The following is a 19,538-nucleotide window of genomic DNA, read 5'->3' as shown; positions in this document are numbered from 1 at the left end:
CTGGGATTACAGGCACGCACCATCATGCCCAGTTAATTTTTTTGTATTTTTAGTAGAGACGGGGTTTCACCATGTTGACCAGGATGGTCTCGATCTCTTGACCTTGTGATCCACCCACCTCGGCCTCCCAAAGTGCTGGGATTACAGGCTTGAGCCACCGCGCCTGGCCAAGGGTCAGAATCTTGTAGTTTCCAGCCGCATAACTCCTAAACCATAATTTCCAATCTTTTGGCTAATTTGTTAATCCTACAAAGGCAGCCTAGTCCCCTGCCAAGAAGGGGCTTTGTTTTAGGAAAAGGCTGTTATCATCTTTGTTTTAAACTCTAAACTAAGTTCCTCCCAAAGTTATTAATAAAGTTATTAATAGTTTCTCCTATGGCCGGGAATGAACAAGGATAGCTTGGAGGTTAAAAGTAAGATGGAGTTGGTTAGGTCAGATCTCCCCTTTTTTTTTTTTTTTCTTTTGAGATGAAGTCTCACTCTGTCGCCCAGGCTGGAGTGCAGTGACAGGATCTCAGCTCACTACCACCTCTGCCTTCTTGGGTAAGTGATTCTCCTGCCTCAGCCTTCTGAGTAGCTGGGACTATTGGCATGCACCACCACCCCTGGCTAGTTTTTGTATTTTTACTAGAGATGGGGTTTCACTATGTCGGCCAGGCTTGTCTTGAACCCCTGACCTCAGGTGATTCCCCCACCTCGGCCTCCCAAAGTGCTGGGAATACAGGCATGAGCCACAGCACCCGGCAGGTCAGATCTCTTTCACTGTCTCAGTTATAATTTTGCAGTAGCCATTTCAACATTGGGATATATTGTTAGGCCACAATACATCAGAAGGAAGGATCATCTGCTTCAGGTGATCCTGGATCATCAAACCATAATGACGCTGATGACAGCGTGTCAGGAGCAAATGACATTGATCACTAACGGGCAGACGGCATACACTGCATGCACATGTTGGACAAAAGGGATGATTTACATCTGGGGCTGGATGGAGCAGGACAGTGCAAAATTTCATTATGCTACTCAGAAGGGTGCGTGCTTCAAAACTTATGAATTGTTTATTTCTGGAATTTTCCATTTAATATTTTTAAACTCTTGTCTAACAGATAACTAATGTTCACAGAAATTGAAACCACTAACAATGGGGGACTATTATTTCAGGAGTTAAAGAGAGGTCATCAATACTGATCCCATGGATATGAAAAGGATAATAAAGGAATATCATGAACAGTTATTTCCATAAATTTGATAACCTAGTTGAAAAAGGCCAATTCCTTGAAAGATATAAACTACCAAAGCTCACACAAGAAATAATAATCTATATAAGCCTATGTCTATTAAAGAAATTGATGCAATAATTAATAACCTTCCAAAAATGAAAACACTAAACAACTATAAAGTTGGAGGGCTGACATCCCCTGACTCCAAGACTTACTACAAAGCCATAGAAATTAAGACAGCCTGGAATTGATAAAACAATGGACACATGGATCAATGGAACAGAATGGAGAGCCCAGAAACAGACCCACACAGGAACAAAAGCAATTCAATGGACCAAAAAAAAAAAGAATCTACACACAAATCTTCTACAAAAACTAACAGAAAATGGTTCATACATCTAAATGTACAATGCAAAAATTATAAAACTTCTAGAAGCTAACTGTATTAGTCTGTGTTCACACTGCTGATAAAGACATATTCAAGACTGGGCAATTTACAAAAGAAAGAGGTTTAATTGGACTTACAGTTTCACATGGCTGAGGAAGCCTCACAGTCATGGTGGAAGGCAAGAAAGAGCAAGTCATGTCTTACATGGATGGTGGCAGGTAAAGTGAGAGAGCTTGTGCAGGTGAATTCCTCTTTTTAAAACCATCAGTTCTCATGAGACTTATTCACTATCACAAGAACAGCACAGGAAAGATTTGCCCCCATGAATCAGTTACCTCAGACTGGGACCTTCCCACAACGCTGGGAATTCAAGATGAGATTTGGGTGGGGACACAGCCAAACCATATCATTCTGCCCTTGGCCCCTCCCAAATCTCACATCCTCACATTTCAAAAGCAATCATGCCTTCCCAACAGTCTCCCAAAGTCTTAACTCATTTCAGCATTAACTCAGAGGTACACAATCCAAAGTTCATTGGAGACAAGTCTCTTCCACCTATGAGCCTGTAAAATCAAAAGCAAGTTAGTTAATTCCTAGATACAATAGGGGGGCAGGCATTGGGTAAATACAGCCATTCCACGTGAAAGAAATTGGCCAAAACAAAGGGGCTACAGGCCCCAGGCAAGTCTGAAATCCAGCAGGGCAGTCAAGTCTCAAAGCTCCAAAATGATCTCCTTTGACTCCATGCCTCACATCAGGGTCACACTGATGCAAGAGGTGGGTTCCTATGGTCTTGGGCAGCTCTGTCCCTGTAGCTTTGCAGGGCATATCCCCCCTTCTGGCTGCTTTCACAGGCTGGCATTGTATGTCTATGGCTTTTCCAGGTGCATGGTGCAAGCTGTAGGTGGATCTACCATTCTGGGGTCTAGAGGATGCTGACCCTCTTCTCACAGCTCCACTATGTAATGCCCCAGTAGGGACTCTGTGTGGGGGTTCTGATTAAATCATGGGGGCAGACTTCCCCCTTGCTGTTCTGGTGATGGAGTTCTCATGAGATCTGGTTGTTTAAAACTGTGTAGCATTTCCCCCTTCACTCTCTCTCCTGTCACCATGTGAGGAGGTGCTTGCTTCTCCTTCACCTTCTGCCATGATTGTAAGTTTACTGAGGGCCTCCCCAGCCATGCTTTCTGTATAGCCTGTGGAACCATGAGTCAATTAAACTTCTTCTCTTTATGAATTACCCAGTCTCAGGTAGTTCTTTATAGCAGTGTGAGGACGGACTAATACATACCTGCAAAAATCTTCAAAGTTGCTTAGAAGTTACCCAAGCCAGGAAGATGACAGTCCTGTAACCTGCGCCTCTGGGAAAACGCAGGGCTACACAGCGGCTGGGGCTTGGCGCAGGATGGGAGGAGGGCAGGGGATGAGGCTGGCAGGGAGGGCGTCAGGGAATTGTTTAGGAGATTGCACAGGGCCTGTGCTGGGCTGGCAGTGGTCAGGGAAAGGACTGGAAGGATTCCGGAGGTACCCTGGCAGGAGACTCCATCGGGCCCCAGACTGCCTGGAAGTGGGAGGAAAGAGAAGGCCAGGAGGAGGTCCTGTGTCTGCCATCAGAGGTCTGGTGGAGCTGACGTTGTTAACTGAGACTCCCCATCCTCTGAGACTGTGGCTTCAGCCAGGCTCTGCCAGCCTCCTCCCTTTTCACCGGCCCAGGCCCCAGCCTGCAGGGCTCTCCCTCTCCCCTGTCAGCCAGGAGCTCCTGATGTATCTCATGGGAAGAGTCAGGCAAACTCCCCTGCTCCCCCACAGAACCCCTCTCTGACTCAGCTGTTTGAGGAGCTATGTGAGGGCAGTGCCTCCCTCGCTCCAGGCCGCTGGTGCCCCAGGAAGGCTGGTACTCTTATAAAGGCCTGCAGTCGTGATGTGGGAAAGCTGCCCCTCCTCATAGTGCTGCTGGCCCTGCAGGCTTTGCTAGTGGCCCAGCCACGTTTAATCTGAAGTAAGGAGTCTCTTCTCTCCAAGCCTGTGCTGCACTTGAAACCGGGCCCCAAAGCAGAGTGACTTGGGCCCCTGAGTCTCAGAGCTGGTGGTAAACACACAGGCACAGTTCCTTCATCTTCTGCCTGCAGATCCGCTACGGGATTTCCACATTGCCTGCAGCCCAGTTGGGGCCTCTGCTGTGGGCTCATCACCAAGGAGGGTGATCAGCCCCTCCCAGCTTGCCCAGGGCTTTCCTGGCTTGGTCACTGAAAGTGCTATGTCCCCAGAAACCCCTCAGTCCTGGGTAAACTGGGACAGTGGGTCACTCTGTGACACAGAAAGGGGAGAGGGTGGGTGAGATGGTAAGTCAGTCCCAAGATGGAACCTGGCCCAGGGAGTCCCTGCTAAGGGTTCAGAGCTGGGAGAGATGGGGCTTTCGTTCAGGCCGTGGTGAGTTATGAATCTCCAAGGGAGGTCTGAGAACCGCTCATGGACTTGTTTCTTTAGGAAATTTGTTTTGGATTCCAAATAACCAACCTTTCCATAACCTGTGGAAGAAACTAGAGATGCTAAAATGTAGATAATTTCATAAGAAAAAGAAAATGTTAGCACTAGGAAGGGCCTCCCACATTGAATTTTCACCATGTTCCCATCCATTTCAGAGATCAGAAAGCTGAGCTTTGCAGTCAGGCAGCTCAGGGTTAAGTTCTGGCTCTGTCATAGAACATTGTCCCCCGGTGGTGGGTGACTTTCTCACTGACCTGCCGTCAGCCCTTCAGCCTCTGTCATCTCCTCCAGTCACGGGAGCTCATGACCTCTCCTGGCCATGGCTGGGCAGGTCTCACTAATAGGAAGGTCTTCCCTGATTGAGGCCTGTTCTTCCTCAGTTTAACTTCTCCCCTGAGGTGCTTAAAACAGAAGAATAGGTTGGATACCTTGTCCTCAGGACAGCCTTCGCGTGTTTGAAGACAGTGTTCATCTTCCCCCTGCATCCAGGCAAGGGCCCTACACAACTCCTAGTATTTATGGACAGCCACCCTGTAGACCTTCAGGCTACGAAAGGTGAGGTAGCCCTCCCAAGTTCAAGTCTGGGCACGGTGGCTCACACCCGTAATCCCAGTACTTTGGGAAGCTGAGGTGGGCAGATCACTTGAGGTCGGGGTTTGAGACTAGCCTGGGCAACCAGCTCAGGGTTAAATCCTGGCTCTGTCATAGAACAGTTGTCCCTGGGTGATAGGTGACTTTCTCACCGACCCACAGTCAGCCCTTTAGCCTCTGTGTCATCTCGTCAAGTCACAGGGAGGTCATGACCTCTCCTGGCCACTACTGGGCCCAATTTTGCCCCATGGTGAAACCCTTCCTCTACCAAAGATACAAAAATTAGCCACACATGGTGGCGTGCACCTGTTGTCCCAGCTCCTTGGAAGGCGAAGGCGGGAGAATCACTGGAGCCTGGGAGATCGAGGCTGCAGTGAGTTGTGATTACGCCACTACACTCCAGTTTGGGTGACAGAGCAAGACCCTGTCTAAAAAATAATAACAATAGAAGAGGGTCGGGCACAGTGGCTCAGACCTATAATCCCAGCACTTTGGGAGGTCAAGGCAGGCGGATCACTTGAGGCCAGAAGTTCGAGACCAGCCTGGTCAACACAGTGAAACCCTGTCTCTACTAAAAATACAGAAGTTAGCCAGGCATGGTGGTGCATGCCTGTAATCCCAGCTATTCGGGAGGCTGAGGCACAAGAATGGCTTGAACCTGAGAGGCTGAGATTGCAATGAGCCAAGATCGCACCACTGCACTCCATCCTGAGTGACAGAACCAGACCCTGTCTCAAAAAAATAAATTAAATAATGAAAGTGAACAAGCCATTGTCTGAGTTCAGCATTGTCCCAGTCTTTCTATGGTTCCTTGTGACACGTGTGACTTTGTTAACCCTCTCTCTACCCCTGTATTCATTTCCCAGGGCTGCTGCAACAAATTACCACAAGCTGAGAAGCTTAAAACAAGAGAAATAATGTATTCTCTCATAGTCTCAGAGGCTACAAGTCCAAAATCTAGGTGTGGGCAGGGCCAAGCCCTCTCTGAAGCCCCAGGGAGAGAGGAGCCCTCCTTGCTCCTCCCAGCTCCCCGGGGTCACGGCACCTGGCATCCCTCCACTCACAGATGCATCTCTGCCTCCACCATGCAGCCTTCTCCCTGGGTTGTGGCTTTGCATCATCATTTCTCTGTGCACGTCTCTCTCTTGTTGTTTTTTTTTTCCTCCTTTTTCTCCAAACTGTGAGTGTCTGTGTCCAGATTGTTTTTTTTGAGATGGAGTTTTGCTCTTGTTGCCCAAGCTGGAGTGCAATGGCGTGATCTCAGCTCGCCACAACCTCCGCCTCCCAAGTTCAAGTGATTCTCCTGCCTCAGCCTCCTGAGTAGCTGGGATTACAGGCATGTGCCACCAAGCCAGCTAATTTTGTATTTTTAGTAGAAACAGGGTTTCACCATGCTGGTCAGGCTGGTCTCCAACTCCCGACCACAGGTGACCTGCCCACCTCAGCCTCCCAAAGTGCTGGGATTGCAGGTGTGAGCTACCATGCCCAGCCCAAATTTTCTTCTTATAAGGACATCAGTCACTGGGTTTAGAGTCTTACCTAATCCAGTCTAACTATCTCAACTTGATCATATCAGCAAAGACCTTATTTACAAAAAGGCCGTATTCACAGGTTCTGGGTATTAGGACTTGAACGTTTCTTTTTAGGGACACAATTCAACCTCATACCAAATGTGACTGAAACTAATTCAGAGGCTGGGCATGGTGGTGCAGGCCAAGGCGAGAGGACTGCTTGAGCCCAAGAATTCAAGATGAGTCTGGGCAATATGGCAAAACCCCATCTCTACAAAACATACAAAAATTAGCCAGGCATGGTGGCATGCACCTGTAGTCCCAGCAGATCAGGAGGCTGAGGTGGGAGGATGGCTTGAGCCTAGGAGGTCAAGGCTGCAGTGAGCCATGATTGTGTCGCTGCCCTCTAGCCTGGGCAACAGAGTGAGACCCTGCCTCAAAAAAAGAAAAGAAAAGAAAAATCAAAAACGGAAAAGAAACTAATTCAGAAAGAGGAAGCAGCTGAACCGAAATGATCACATATGGGGAACAGACAGTTTATGCTCAGGGTGTGATGGAGGACAGGGCAGAGCCGACAAGACTCAGAGCCCAGGGCCCCAGGGAGACGGCCTGGCTGCCCCAGGCCAGCAACAGAGCCCCAGACGGAAACCTGGTTTTTTCTCAGTCACCAGACTGTCTTGTGCTTTTCCTGGCTGCTCCATCTGCCTTCCAGCCCAAGGGAGGGAAGGCGGGAGGGCAGATGAAGGAGCCCAGAATGAAAGGCCTGTGCTGACGATTTGCAATGAACCCTGGGCAGGTCACAGTGTTGCTCTGTGAGACACTCTGGACCTTAGCTGCCACTGAACTGACCTCATCTGTCAAGCAGCAATGCTGTCTGGAGCCCCAAGGATGCTTGGCAAGGCCTGGAATGACTGGGAAGGAGAGGAATTTTTCTTTAAAGAAAAGATAGAAGACTCCCAGGGCAAAGAGTATCGCTCTTTCCTTTCTCAGAGCCACTGACTAAAGCCCAGTTTGTGGGAAGGATCGCCTCCACCAACATCTTACTATTTAAATGAAAGGCCTCTGCCCGTCCTGGTGGCTCACACCTGTCATCCCAGCACTTTGAGAGGCCGAGGTGTGTGGATCGCTTGAGGCCAGGAGTTTGAGACCAGCCTGGCCAACATGGGGAAACCCCATCTCTACTAAAAATATAAGAATTAGCCAGCCATAGCGGTGGATACCTGAAATCTCAGCTACTCAGGAGGCTGAAGCAAGAGAATCGCTTGGACCTAGGAGGCGGAGGTTGCAGTGAGCTGAGATTGCACCACCGCACTCCAGCATGAGTGACAGAGACTGTCTCAAAAAACAAATAAATAAAATTTTAAAATAACAAGTAAAAGGAAGGTCTCTGAGTAGGGACTCCAGGATCCTTCTTGTGTCTGAGGCCTTTTCCTGGGCAGAGCAGCTGTGTGGAAAGCACTACTTGAAGTCAGCAGGGCGGGGTTCGAGTCTTAGCTCTGCCACGCACCAGCAGCTTGGCTTAAGGTTGTTACTCTCCCTCTCTCTGTGCCTCATGTCCCTGCTCTTTTTTTTGAGATGGAGTCTTACCCTGTCACCAGGCTGGAGTGCAGTGGCGCGATCTCAGCTCATTGCAACTTCCGCCTCCTGGGCTCAAGCAATTCTCCTGCCTCAGCCTCCCGAGTAGCTGGGATTACAGGCACATGCCACTACACCTGGCTAATTTTTGTATTTTTAGTACAGACAGAGTTTCACCATTTGGGCCAGAATGGTCTCGATCTCTTGACCTCGTGATCTGCCTGCCTCAGCCTCCCAAAGTGCTGGGATTACAGGCATGAGCCACCATGCCTGGCCTTGTCCCTGCTTCTAAAGAAGGGAGAGTGGTCAACATTTGTCCTCTACCTCCCTGGCCTGCACTCCCCACCTCACAGCAATGCCCCTTGGTTTTCACTTTGGCTTCCGCCCCCTCCCCGGTTCTCAGGCAGGGCCCACACCTCAGTCAGGACATGAAGCCTGTGGTGCGATCCTCAAACCGCTGGGGACATTGATATCTTCTGGCTACAGCAATTCGCTCAGGGACAGACGAGGGACCTGAGCTACTCATCAGGGTGGATGGCTGTGGTCCTGCAGGAGCTGCTGGAAAAGAAGTTTTCACTTTCCCACTGCCTTGGGGCTCTGGGGATATAAACCGACAGCCACTTGGCCACCATGAGAAGAGAACCCAGGGCTGTCAGGGTGACAACATGGTACCAACTCAGGGAGGAAAGAGCCAGGAAACAGGGCGGTCTGGTCTGGGAGACACTGCCAAATCCAGAAGCCCCCCACACTAAGCCAGACACAGCCCTCAACGTTTCAGTTACATAAACCAATCCATTCCCTTTTTCGTTCAAGCCAGTTTGAGGGGTCCTGTGTCACTTGGAACAAAAATGTCCTAATCAATACAAATCAATAATACTCACTTTGGTGGGTCACTGTAGGATTCAACAGAATGAGATCATCAGACTATGAGCTTTTTGAGGACAGGCACTGTCTGATTCACATGGGTGGGTGTTGCTTGTCACTGACCCATTGTAGATACTCAAATGTTTGTGGAATAAATATCATGTTTAAATGCTCCCAAAGCTTTTAAGTTTCTTAATAAATGTAGTTAATATTATATTCCAGCAAAATTAATCTTCTCATCTGTTCTTGTTGCTTATTGCCTTTCTGCTAAAATTTGGACAATGAGTCAATAATCCCACTATAGCTTCCCTCATTAATTAAATAATAGAGCCAGGAGCAGTGGCTCATGCCTGTAATCCCAACACTTTGGGAGGCTGAGGCAGGCAGATCACTTCAGCTCAGGAGTTCAAGCCTGAGCAACATGGCAAAACCCCGTCTCTACAAAAAAATACAAAAATTAGCTGGGCATGATAGCACAAGCCTGTGGTCCCAGGCACTTGGTAAGCTGAGGTAGGAGGATCAATTGAGCCCGGGAGATTGAGGCAGCAGTGAGTAGTCATGTTCTCGCCACTGCACTCCAGCCTGGGCAACAAAATGAGACCCTGCCTAAAAAAAATAATAATAATAATAATGAAGTTCACAATATCTATGGATTGCCTTGTATGTTTCAAGGTGGGGCAGTCAAGAGTCCAGTGAATAACAAGAACAACACGTGGAAATTGCCCTCGTGAGGTCCCAACAATTGTGAAGCAGTGGGTGATGAAGTTGCCCTAGAGATGATCCCAGCCAAGGGGACAGAGCAAGATCAGCTAACCCTGACTTAGAGGGTCAGGTCAGGCTTCTCCGAGAAAGTGTCTGCTGGGGACTAGGGCAGAGGAAGAGTTCACTGGGTGATGGGGATGCGTGGGAGCGTGCTGGAGGAAGAGAAAACAGCCCGTGCAAAGGCAAGGAGAAGCTTGAGGAACGGAGGTCAGTGTGGTTTGAGGGGAGACGCCCAGGCGGTGTGCACTGATGAGGCTGGCAGGATGCAGGGGGGACCCATTGTGAGCCGGGACTTCAGCCTCAGAGTGAAGGGAGGTGCGGAAGGGGCGTGGCAGGGGTGCAGCTCAGACTCACACTGCTGGAGAGCTGCTGCACTGAAGAGTGAAGGAAGATGGGGCAGCACAGCAGGGGCGTGGCCGGAGCCCAAGGAGAGGCAGCAGGATGGAGGCAGGTGGGCTGATTCCAGGGTTGTCTGGAAGGCAGAACAGTGACGGTGTGGATGTTGGGAAAGAGGGAGAGAGAAGAGCCAAGGGCAGTTGGGGAGACTGTGCAGCCATGCTCTGAGAAAGATTTCCACAGGAAAGAGCGAGGATGGGCACTCCTGTTCTCCTCCTCTTTCCGTGGCTAAAGAACGCTGCATCAGCCTACCCAACCCTTGGACTATAGTGGGTGGTGGGCGGGAGAAACGCTGGGACCCTGGCTTGGTTTCTTTTTCTTTTTCTTTTTTTTAAGAGATGGGGCCTGTCTCTGTCACCCAGGCTGGAGTGCAGTGGCACAATCACAGCTCATTGCAGCCTTCAACTCCTTGGCCCAAGTGATCCTCCTACCAAGTAGCTGGGACTACAGGCATGCATCACCATGCCCAGCTAATTTTTGAAATACTTTGTAAAGACAGCCTCACAATGTTGCGTAGGCTGGCCTCAAACTCCTGGGCTCAAACCATCCTCCTGCCTTGGCCTCCCAATGTGCTGGGATTATAGGTGTAAGCCGCAACGCCTGGAAGACTGGGGTTCTGTGGAAATTGCTGAACGGTAAATGAGGTTATTTGAATGGTGGAAGCAGGGAGCAAGGGGGAGGCGGCAGCTGCCCCACATGCAAGGACAGACACACACACACACACACACACACACACACACACACACGGAAGCAGGCTTTCAAAAGTTTTGCTAAGTCAGTATAATTTCCCGTATTCATTTCCTAGGGCTGCCATTGCTACAAACTTGGTGACTTGAAACAAAAGACATTTATTCTCCCACAGGTCTGGAGGCTACAAGCCTGAAACCAAAGTGTCAGCAGGGCCACACTCCTCTTCCGGCGTCTGGTGGCTTCAATCACATTATTAGGTTAGTGCTAAAGCAATTGTGGTTTTGCCGTAAAAAGTAATGGCAAACTTTTAATGGCAAAACCGCAATTACTTTTACACTAAGTTCCAAGTGCTCTTTCTGTATTATAAATACAAGTCTCTTATCAGATTTATGATGTGCAAATATTTTATCCCATTCTGGGTTTGTCTTGTCACTCTTTTCACAGTGTCCTTTGAAGCATGAAAGTTTTTAATTTTGATGAACTCCAATATATCAAATGTTTCTTTGGTTGCGTATGCTCTGGATGTCATAGCGAAGAAAGGATTTCCAAACCTAAGGTAGTGAAGATTTTCTTCTCTATTTTCGTCTAAGAGTTTAATAGTTTTAGCACTTATATTCAGTTGTTCTTTATGCTTACCCAGTGTTTTGAGAATAGTAAGATGAGGACCCACAAAGTGGCTAAATGAGTGAGACATGGTCACAGGAAGAGCCTGCGCAGGCTTTGGAGACATCTCCTGATGCCCTCCTCCTCCTCCCCATCCATGTCCTATAGGAGCTGCCATCTGAGGCCGGAATGCGCCTCATGGAAGGGAATTCTTGAGCACAGCTGAGAGACCTGTCTCAGGTCTGCAGCAAGGGAGACAAACCCTAGAGCAAGACTGCAGGGCACTGGGCATGGTGGTTCATGCCCGTAATCCCAGGTACTCAGAAGGCTGAGGCTGGAGGATCACTTGAGCCTGGGAGTTTGAGACCAGCCTGGGCAACACAGCAAGACCTCATCTCTAACAACATAAAAATAAATTCTCCAGTGGCGCGTGCCTGTGGTCCCAGCTACACAGAATGCTGAAGCAAGAGGATCACTTGAGCATGGGAGGTTGAGGCTGAAGTGAGCTATGATCAAGCCACTGCACTCCAGCCTGGGCAACAGAGTGAGGCCCCATCTCTAAAAACAAAAAGAACTATAGGACAAGAATCAAGAAGCAGAGAAGTTGGTTTTCCAGAATGTATCAGAAACAGAGAGAGCTGGAGCTGACTGCCAGGGGGAAGGGGCATGTGGTCAAAAATGGAAAAATCTACCCACCAGAATAGCTGGCCAATAAAACCAAACACAAAAAATAAAACAAAAAACAGGTAGGGCCGAGTACTGCTGAGCACGACACGCAACCGGAACTCTCATACACAGCCGGTGGAAGTGGAAATCCTTCCAACCACTTTGGAAAATGGCAACTTTCTGCTAAGTTGAGCATGTACCTTGCCTCTGACCCAGCAGTCCACACCTAGGTACATACCCAGCACGAAGACACACATATGTCCTCCAAGAGAGGTACGAGAAGGGTCACAAAAGCAATATGCTTCATAGCCAACAACTGGAAATGACTTAAATGTCCATCAACAGGAGAATGAATAAATAAAATGTGGCTTCCTTATGCCATGGAATATATTATAGAGCAATGAGAATGAATAAACCACAATATGAATAAATCTCACACACATAGCATTAACCAGAAGAAGCTAGACCCAAAAGAATATATATTGTATCGTTATATTTATNAAATACAGCCAGGCACGATGGCTCATACCTGTAATCCCAGCACTTTGGGAGGCCAAGTCAGGTGGACTGCTTGAGCCCAAGAGTTCAAGATCATCCTGGGAAACAATCAGACTCCGTCTCTGCAAAAAGACAAAAAAATCAGCCAGGCGTGATGGCACATGGCTGTAGTCTGAGCTGGGAGGATCGCTTGAGCCCAGGAGATCGAAGCTGCAGTGAGCTATGATTATATCACTGCCCTCTAGCCTGGGTGACGGAGCAAGACGCTGTCTCAAAATATAAAATAAAATAGGCTGGGCACTTTGGGAGGCCAAGGTAAGTGGATCACTTGAGGCTAGGAGTTCAAGACCAGACTGGCCACCATGGTGAAACCCCATCTCTACTAAAAATACAAAAATTAGCCAGGCATGGTGGCATATGCCTGTTAGTCCTAGCCCCTCCGGAGGCCAAGGCAGGAGAATCACTTAGACCTAGGAGGCAGAGGTTGCAGTGAGCCAAGATACTGCACTCCAGCCTGGGCAATAGTGCAAGACTCTGTCTCAAAATAAAATAAAATAATAAAATGTAATATAAAATAAAATACAAAGCAGGAAAATTAATCCTGCTAGGGTAAGAAGAAGGGTCAGCCTTGGGGAGCACAGTGCCTGAAGGCAGCACAGGGCGGGAGCTGTTTGCATTCTCTTTCTTAATTTGGGTGCTGCTTATGTGGATGTGCTCACAATGAAAATTCATCAAACTGTCAACTTCTGATTTTGATTATTTTGGGGGCACATATATTGAATCATAAAATTTGCAACGAAAAAAAACAGAACTAGCAGAAACTGGGTGTAACACTATGCTCAAGGGCGGGATGGAGATGAGTCTCTGCAGGGCTGCCAGAGCCCAGGGTTCCTCTTCTATGGGGGTTGACACTCTCCCAGCCTTGAGGGTGGCGCTTAAAGTGACAGGACGCTGCCAGGCAAATGCGTGGAAGGCGAGGAACAAATTAATTAATGAGTCTCTTCCTTCCTTCCCTCTCTCCATCCTTCCTCCCCTCTTTCCATCCTTCCTCCTTTTATTCATTTATTCTTTTTGTTTTTGTTTTGTGCTTTGAGATGGGGTCTCACTCTATCACCCAGGCTGGAGTGCAGTGGTATAGTGTCTGCTCACAGAAGTCTCAGCCTCCTGAACTCAACTGATCCTCCCACCTCAGCCTCCCGAGTAGCCAGGACTATAAGCACACAGCACCATGCCCCACTAATCTGTATATTTTTTGTAGAGATGGGGTTTCATCATGTTGTCCAGGCTGGTCTTGAACTCTTGGGCTCAACCTCCGAAAGTGCTGGGATTACAGACGTGAGCCACCATGCCCAGCCAATTCATTCTTTCATCTACACTTTCAGAATTCATTAATTGAGCGTGACATCAGCCAAGCCCTGGGTACTTAAAGAGAAGTAACTCACAGCCCCTGCCCTCATGAAGCCCATGATCAGGCGGGGGAAGCCAACCCAGAGCAAATCAGTCCAACCTAGAGAAAAGGGGGCCCTGACAGGCATCCATCCTGGGAACAACGTGGTCAGATCAGGCTGGCAGGGCAGGGCAGGGGAGTAGTCAGGGAAGGCTTCTCAGAGGAGGTGATGCAGGGTTGGGGCCTTAAGCAGGTACTGATCAGCAAAGGGAGGATGCTCCTGGCAGAGGGAATAGCCAGCTGGCTCCCTCCCCTCATCTTATAGCTATGTGGACATTATTCAGGAGGTGAGTATGAAGAATAGGGGGCAAGTCAAGAAGCAAAGAGAAGGTACCTGGGATGATCTCATGGTTTTAGATGACACAGGCCACTATGTTCCAGCTGCTGGCTGGAGAGGAATCCAAAACCATCCTGGTAGCAGGAGGCTAAAGAGATTTCTCCAGGAGTCACCTTCTCCAAGTCTCGCTTATGAAATGCAAAGGCAGCCTGCTCAGGGGTCCAGATATACAGCAAATATGTGAATCTGGCTGGTTGTGAGGCAATAGGGAGTGGTGGGGTCTGTGGACGAGGAAATAAGTCAAAGAAGGCAGACAGGCGGTCAGGAGGTGTGAGGCTTTCTGAGTTCAATAGGGTGGGGTGGGGAGGGCCCCACTGGGTAGGTGACATTTGAGATAAAGCCTGAAAAAGTGAGGAAGTCTTGGATGATTCTGAGATTCTAGATGGAGGGAACAGCAACGGTGCTAAGGTGGAGTGGGCAGGGCATGGTGAGGAACCACAGGAGGCCATCCCAGCACTGTGGGAGGCTGAGGCAGGAGGATGGCTTGAGGCCTGGAGTTTAAGACCAGCCTGGGCAACATAGGGAGACCCCACCTCACAGTAACTGGCTTTTATGGCTCTGTCCCAGCAGTTCCTGCAGACCTTCCCCAGGAATGCCCAGCACGTGTCTCACAGCCTTCAGAGGGATGCTTCCCAGGACAGAACCACTCACAGCAAATGCCAATTTAAAAACAAAACCAAAATCTGGCCAGGTGTGATGGCTCATGCCTGTAATCCCAGCACTTTGGGAGGCCGAGGCAGGTGGATCACTTGAGGCCAGGAGTTTGGGATCAACCTGGCTAACATAGTGAAACCCTGTCTCTACTAAAAATACAAAATCAGCTGGCCGTGGTGGCAGGCCCCTGTAATCCTAATTAGTCGGGGTCCTGAGGCAGGAGAATCAGTTGAACCCAGGAGGCAGAGGTTGCAGTGACCCAAGACCACACCACTGCACTCCAGCCTGGGCAACAGAGCAAGACTCTGTCTCAAAAAAATAAATAAGTAAATAAAATTTTCGAAATAAAAACATAACCAATAACCAAAGCAACCAAATTATCAGTGTCCCAAGCAGGTGTGAGGCCACCAGGTTGTCCTGAAGCTACCACTGATGGACTGTGATGATGTTGTTCTGGAATGTTCCTGAAATCATCCACTGCTTTCCACAGTGCTCCTGTGAACACTGAGGAGGCTCTACCCTGAATCTCTCTTTTGTCCTCGCCCTGTCCTTGAAACGCTGTTATGCTCTTCAACTCTCTTTCCTCAGGATGGCTGCTTCCCAAGAAGCCCTCTAGCCCTGGTGCAAACAGACCCTCGGGCATCTTCCCCTGTAGTCTACCAGGGCTCCTCTGCCAGGCCTAAGTTTTAGAGGAAAATCAGCTGAGGCACTAATAACAGGTTCACCTCCCTCTCTCCCTCCCTCCCTCCCTTCCTTCCACCTACTGGGTTACTTTGTGCCAGATACTGTTGTAGATGCTAAAGATCTAACAGTATACAAAGACAACAACACACACGCAGGCATGCACGCACACATATGCAGAGTAATGCATATGTTAATTAATTTGACTTAGCCATTCCAATGACACACATAGTATATACATATATCAAAGTGTCATGTTGCATATCATAAATATATAAGATTTTATTTGTCAATTGAAGAAACAGACAACAGAGCCCAGGCACGGTGGCTCACTCCTGTAATCCCAACGCTTTGGGAGGCCAAAGTGAGTGGATGACTTGAGACCAGGAGTTTGAGACCAGCCTGACATGTCTGGTCAGGTTTCAACATGGTGAAACTCCATCTCTACAAAAAATATAAAAATTAGCCAGGTATGATAGCACACGCCTGTAGCGCCAGCTACTTGGGAGGCTGAGATGGGAGGCTCTCTTGAGCCCAGGGAGATCAAGGCTGCAGTGAGCCATGATTGCACCACTGCACTCCAGACTGGGCGACAGAGTAAGACCCTGTCTAAATAAAACAAAACAAAACAAAAAACAGAGAACAACAGAACTCCCCTGCTTTCGTGGAGCCCAAGTGCTGGTGGACTGTTGCATGCTCCCTGGACACCACTGCAGTCAGTACCTTACATTCATAAGTTCATTGAATCCTCACAATAATGTATTCTACTACTGCGCCCATTTTACAGATTAGGAAGCTTGAAGCCCTGAGAAGTTAGGCAACTAGCTTTCGAACGACAATTACTAGCATTCACTGAGTGCTTAAACTGTTGTCAGACGTTGGGTGATGCATTTTGTATTCATTATCTGGGCAGCCTGTGGGAGGTGACAGGCCTGAGGCAGGACAGGTATGATTTCAGCTCTGGCTCACAGTGTGGCCTTGCTTGACTTCTTCCATGCGTCTTAAAGGAACGCACTCTTAGGTAGCTCTAGGTCTTATGAAATATCCGAAATTTCCAGGCTGAGCGAGTTGCCCTGCCTCCCTGAAACCCGACAGAAAAGGCAGAAGGGACAGGGTCCTGTCCTGAGGACCAGCCGTGGGTGCTGGGGAGCCTGGGTGGATGCGAGGGTGAGGGACACCTCCCGACACAGCCAGGTCAGCTGGGGTTGGGGGGGCAGCGTCGCCCAATAACTGCAGGCTGCACGTGCTTCCCAGGTGGAGCCCAAGAGGCCCTGGCTCCTGCTAGTTCCAGGAGCGACCACGTTTCAGGGCCCACAAATGATGGAAATCGGGGGAATACTGTCTGTAGGTTTTGTGCTGGAAATACATACCATGGGGTGCGGGTAGATTAACACCTCAGGTCTGTGGGAAACCACCGGCCTGGAGCCCAGCGTCCTGAATTCCAGTCCCCCACTTCTCAGCGGGGGTTGTACTGCCTTGGTCAAGGCTCGGGACTCAGTTTCCCCATCTGTGACCGTGAGAGCTCTGACTCCCAGGCCCCCAGCGGGAGAGCGGGGCCGCGGCCAGTCTCTGTCCCTCCCTCCCCGCCGGCCCGGGCGGTGGCAGGGACGACCCAGGAGACCAGGGAGAGCGCGGCGGGCTCCGGCGCTCCCTGATGGCCGAGAAGCGCCGCGCCAGGCCGCGCCTGCGCCCTCGCGCCGAGAGGGGCAGGGAGGGGGCCTGGGAGGGCGCAGGCAGCCGCCCGAGCCAGGCCACGGTGGGGGCACGATGATGTCAGCTGGGGAAAGGAAATGAGTCATCACTCCCCGGGGCCGTGGGGCGGCCAGGGGCGGGTGCGGAGACTCGGCCACAGGAACCCAGGACAAAGGCGGGAAGTAAGAGGAACGTGGGCCTGGCTGCCGCCGCGCGTCCCCGACCCCGAACCCCGCCGCGGGGAGGAGACCTGGGCGCAGGGCGGGCCCCGAGGGGTCGGGATGAGGCCAGAATCAGGTGGGGTCGGATGGGGACGGGGCGGCTGGAAAAGGAGGGGGGCGCAGCCAAGCCTAGGGTGCCCGGCCTGAAAAACAGCCCGGGCCGTCTTTCTCACTCTGGATGTTTCCAAAACATTAGCCGACTCCTCTGCGGTTTCTTCACTGCCCGTAAACTTCACTGAACCTCAGAATAATCCCAGGGGCTAGTTAAAACCCGGATCCCGGCCGGGCACGGTGTCTCACGTCTGTAATCCCAGCGATTCGGGAGGCCGAGGTGTGCGGATCACGAGGTCAGGAGTTGGAGACTAGCTTGACCAAAATGGTGACACACCTCCCCCCACCACACTGAAAAAAATACAAAAATTAGCCAGGCGTGGTAGCACGCACCTGTAATCCCAGCTACCCAGGAGGCTGAGGCAGGAGAATTACTTGAACCCAGGAGGCTGAGGTTGCAGTGAACCAAGATCGTACTACTGCACTCCAGCCTGGGTGACAGAGCAAGAAACGGTCTCTTAAAAAAAAAAAAGAAAGAAAGAAAGAAAAGACACAAAAAGAAAACCTGGATCCTCCGGCCCCACCCCAAAGATTCTGATTCAGCAGGCCCAAACTAGGCCTCCATGAATCTGCATTTTTTTAATTATTCTTTTTTATTGAGACGGCATTTCACTATGTTGCCCAGGGTTGTCTCAAACTCCTAGCCTCAAGCAATCCTCCCGCCTCAGCCCCGCAACGTGCTGAGATTACAGGCATGTGCTGGGATTACAGGCATGAGCCAGGAGCCCAGCCAGAATTTGCATTTTTTTTTTTTTTTTAAGACGGGGTTTCACCATGTTGGTCAGGCTGGTCTTGAACTCCCGACTTCAGGTGATCTGCCCGCCTCAGCCTCCCAGAGTGCTGGGATTACAGGTGTGAGCCACCGCGCCCAGCCCAGAATTTGCATTTTTAACAAACTCCTAGTGGGGATGCTGGACCACAGTCCTCAGACCACGCTTTCACTAGCGCCACCTTAGAACAAAGTCCAGCTACTTCCAGGGCTTAGAACCACCCTCTGTCAGGTGGTTCCTCCAGCCTCAGCTGTCCCCACCTCCTCCCACGTGTACTAGCAAGACCCAACTACTTGCATTTTGTGGTTCTCTCCTCTGTGTGTTCACACAGGCTATTTTTTTCTACTGAAACGCCTTCTCTTCACCACATGGCTGCCCAAACTGGCTGACTTCTACCTGCCCTTTAAAATCTTCTCCATGGGCAGCCGTGTGTCAAAGAATATAATCAACAGAGTGGAAAAAACAGCAACCCATAGACTGGGAGAAAATATTTTCAAATCTCATATCCGATAAGGAAGCAATATCCACAGTGTATAAAGAACTACAACTAGACCTCAAAAATCAACCTGATTCAAAAGTGGGCAAAGGACTTGAATAGACATTTCTCCAAAGAAAATAAGTGGCCAAAAAACACACTGGAAGATGTTCCACATTGCTAATAGCTAGGGAAACACATCAAAACCGCAGAGAGGCCCCCACCATCCTGACTGTCTCTCCTTCCTTCCTTTAGAGGATGTCACCTTCTGGATCCACCTCAACCACTCAGGGAGCCACTCAGCTTCCTCAAGGGCACAGAGTAAATGGCTTCCATCTTCGCTTTTGCCACCAGTGGAGATTTTAAGGGCAAACAGAAATTCATATGAATTGTCCTCCTACAGTAACTGATGAAACTATTATAGCTACTTTTGATTACCCGTTCAGGTTAAACCAGGCATCATTTCATTCTCTCACAGGTTTTAATGTGTATGGTGTAAACTGGAAAGTTAAGTCCTCCTAGGATATGACTCTTCTGCACAATTCTGTGACATTTGCAGTCTCTGTTTTCCTGCACTGCATCGCTGTCCTGCTTTCTGTTGGTTACAGGAACCTATATCAGGATAGTCATAAACTTCGCATGAGTAGCTTTGTCATTACTCTTGTTGCCATCGTTTGCAACTGGCGAGCACTTAAACCTGGGCAAAAGCTCCTGCAGATATTAAAATAGCTACTGGTCGCATTATTGTTCAGGAACTTCTGCTTGTAAGAAATCATGATGGCCGGGTGCGGTGGCTCAAGCCTGTAATCCCAGCACTTTGGGAGGCTGAGGCGGGTGGATCACGAGGTCAAGAGATCGAGACCATCCTGGTCAACATGGTGAAACCCCGTCTCTACTAA

General features: G+C 49.6%; 1 protein-coding gene and 1 pseudogene across 1 annotated transcript; one reads left to right on the top strand and one right to left on the bottom strand.

Annotated features, from left to right (window-relative positions):
* Nucleotides 1–12,341: 12,341 nt before the first annotated feature.
* Nucleotides 12,342–17,336, bottom strand: LOC108281282. Its single transcript, XM_017496805.2, has 3 exons — nt 16,741–17,336; nt 14,033–14,256; nt 12,342–12,373 (listed from the first exon to the last, which is right to left on the bottom strand). Exons 1-2 carry the CDS (start codon nt 17,167–17,169, stop codon nt 14,044–14,046), a joined length of 642 nt encoding a protein of 213 aa, XP_017352294.1. The 5' UTR covers nt 17,170–17,336; the 3' UTR covers nt 12,342–12,373; nt 14,033–14,043.
* A 1,399-nt stretch (nt 17,337–18,735) lies between these two features.
* The window catches only part of LOC119466728, a 1,227-nt pseudogene continuing 424 nt past the window's right edge, over nt 18,736–19,538 (top strand).

This window comes from Cebus imitator, unplaced genomic scaffold, assembly GCF_001604975.1.
Source record: "Cebus imitator isolate Cc_AM_T3 unplaced genomic scaffold, Cebus_imitator-1.0 Scaffold223, whole genome shotgun sequence".
In the NCBI taxonomy this organism is placed as follows: domain Eukaryota; kingdom Metazoa; phylum Chordata; class Mammalia; order Primates; family Cebidae; genus Cebus; species Cebus imitator.
The sequence above is the reverse complement of the archived record's forward strand: the minus strand, read 5'-3'. Positions and strand labels throughout refer to the sequence as shown.

Coding starts and splice junctions, on each gene's coding strand:
- LOC108281282 (XM_017496805.2), bottom strand. CDS start 17,169: ATGACTCATTTCCTTTCCCCAGCTGACATCATCGTGCCCCCACCGTGG. Junction 14,257..16,740: donor TAATCTACCCGCACCCCATG/GTATGTATTTCC, acceptor CCTCGTCCACAG/ACCCCACCACTCCCTATTGC.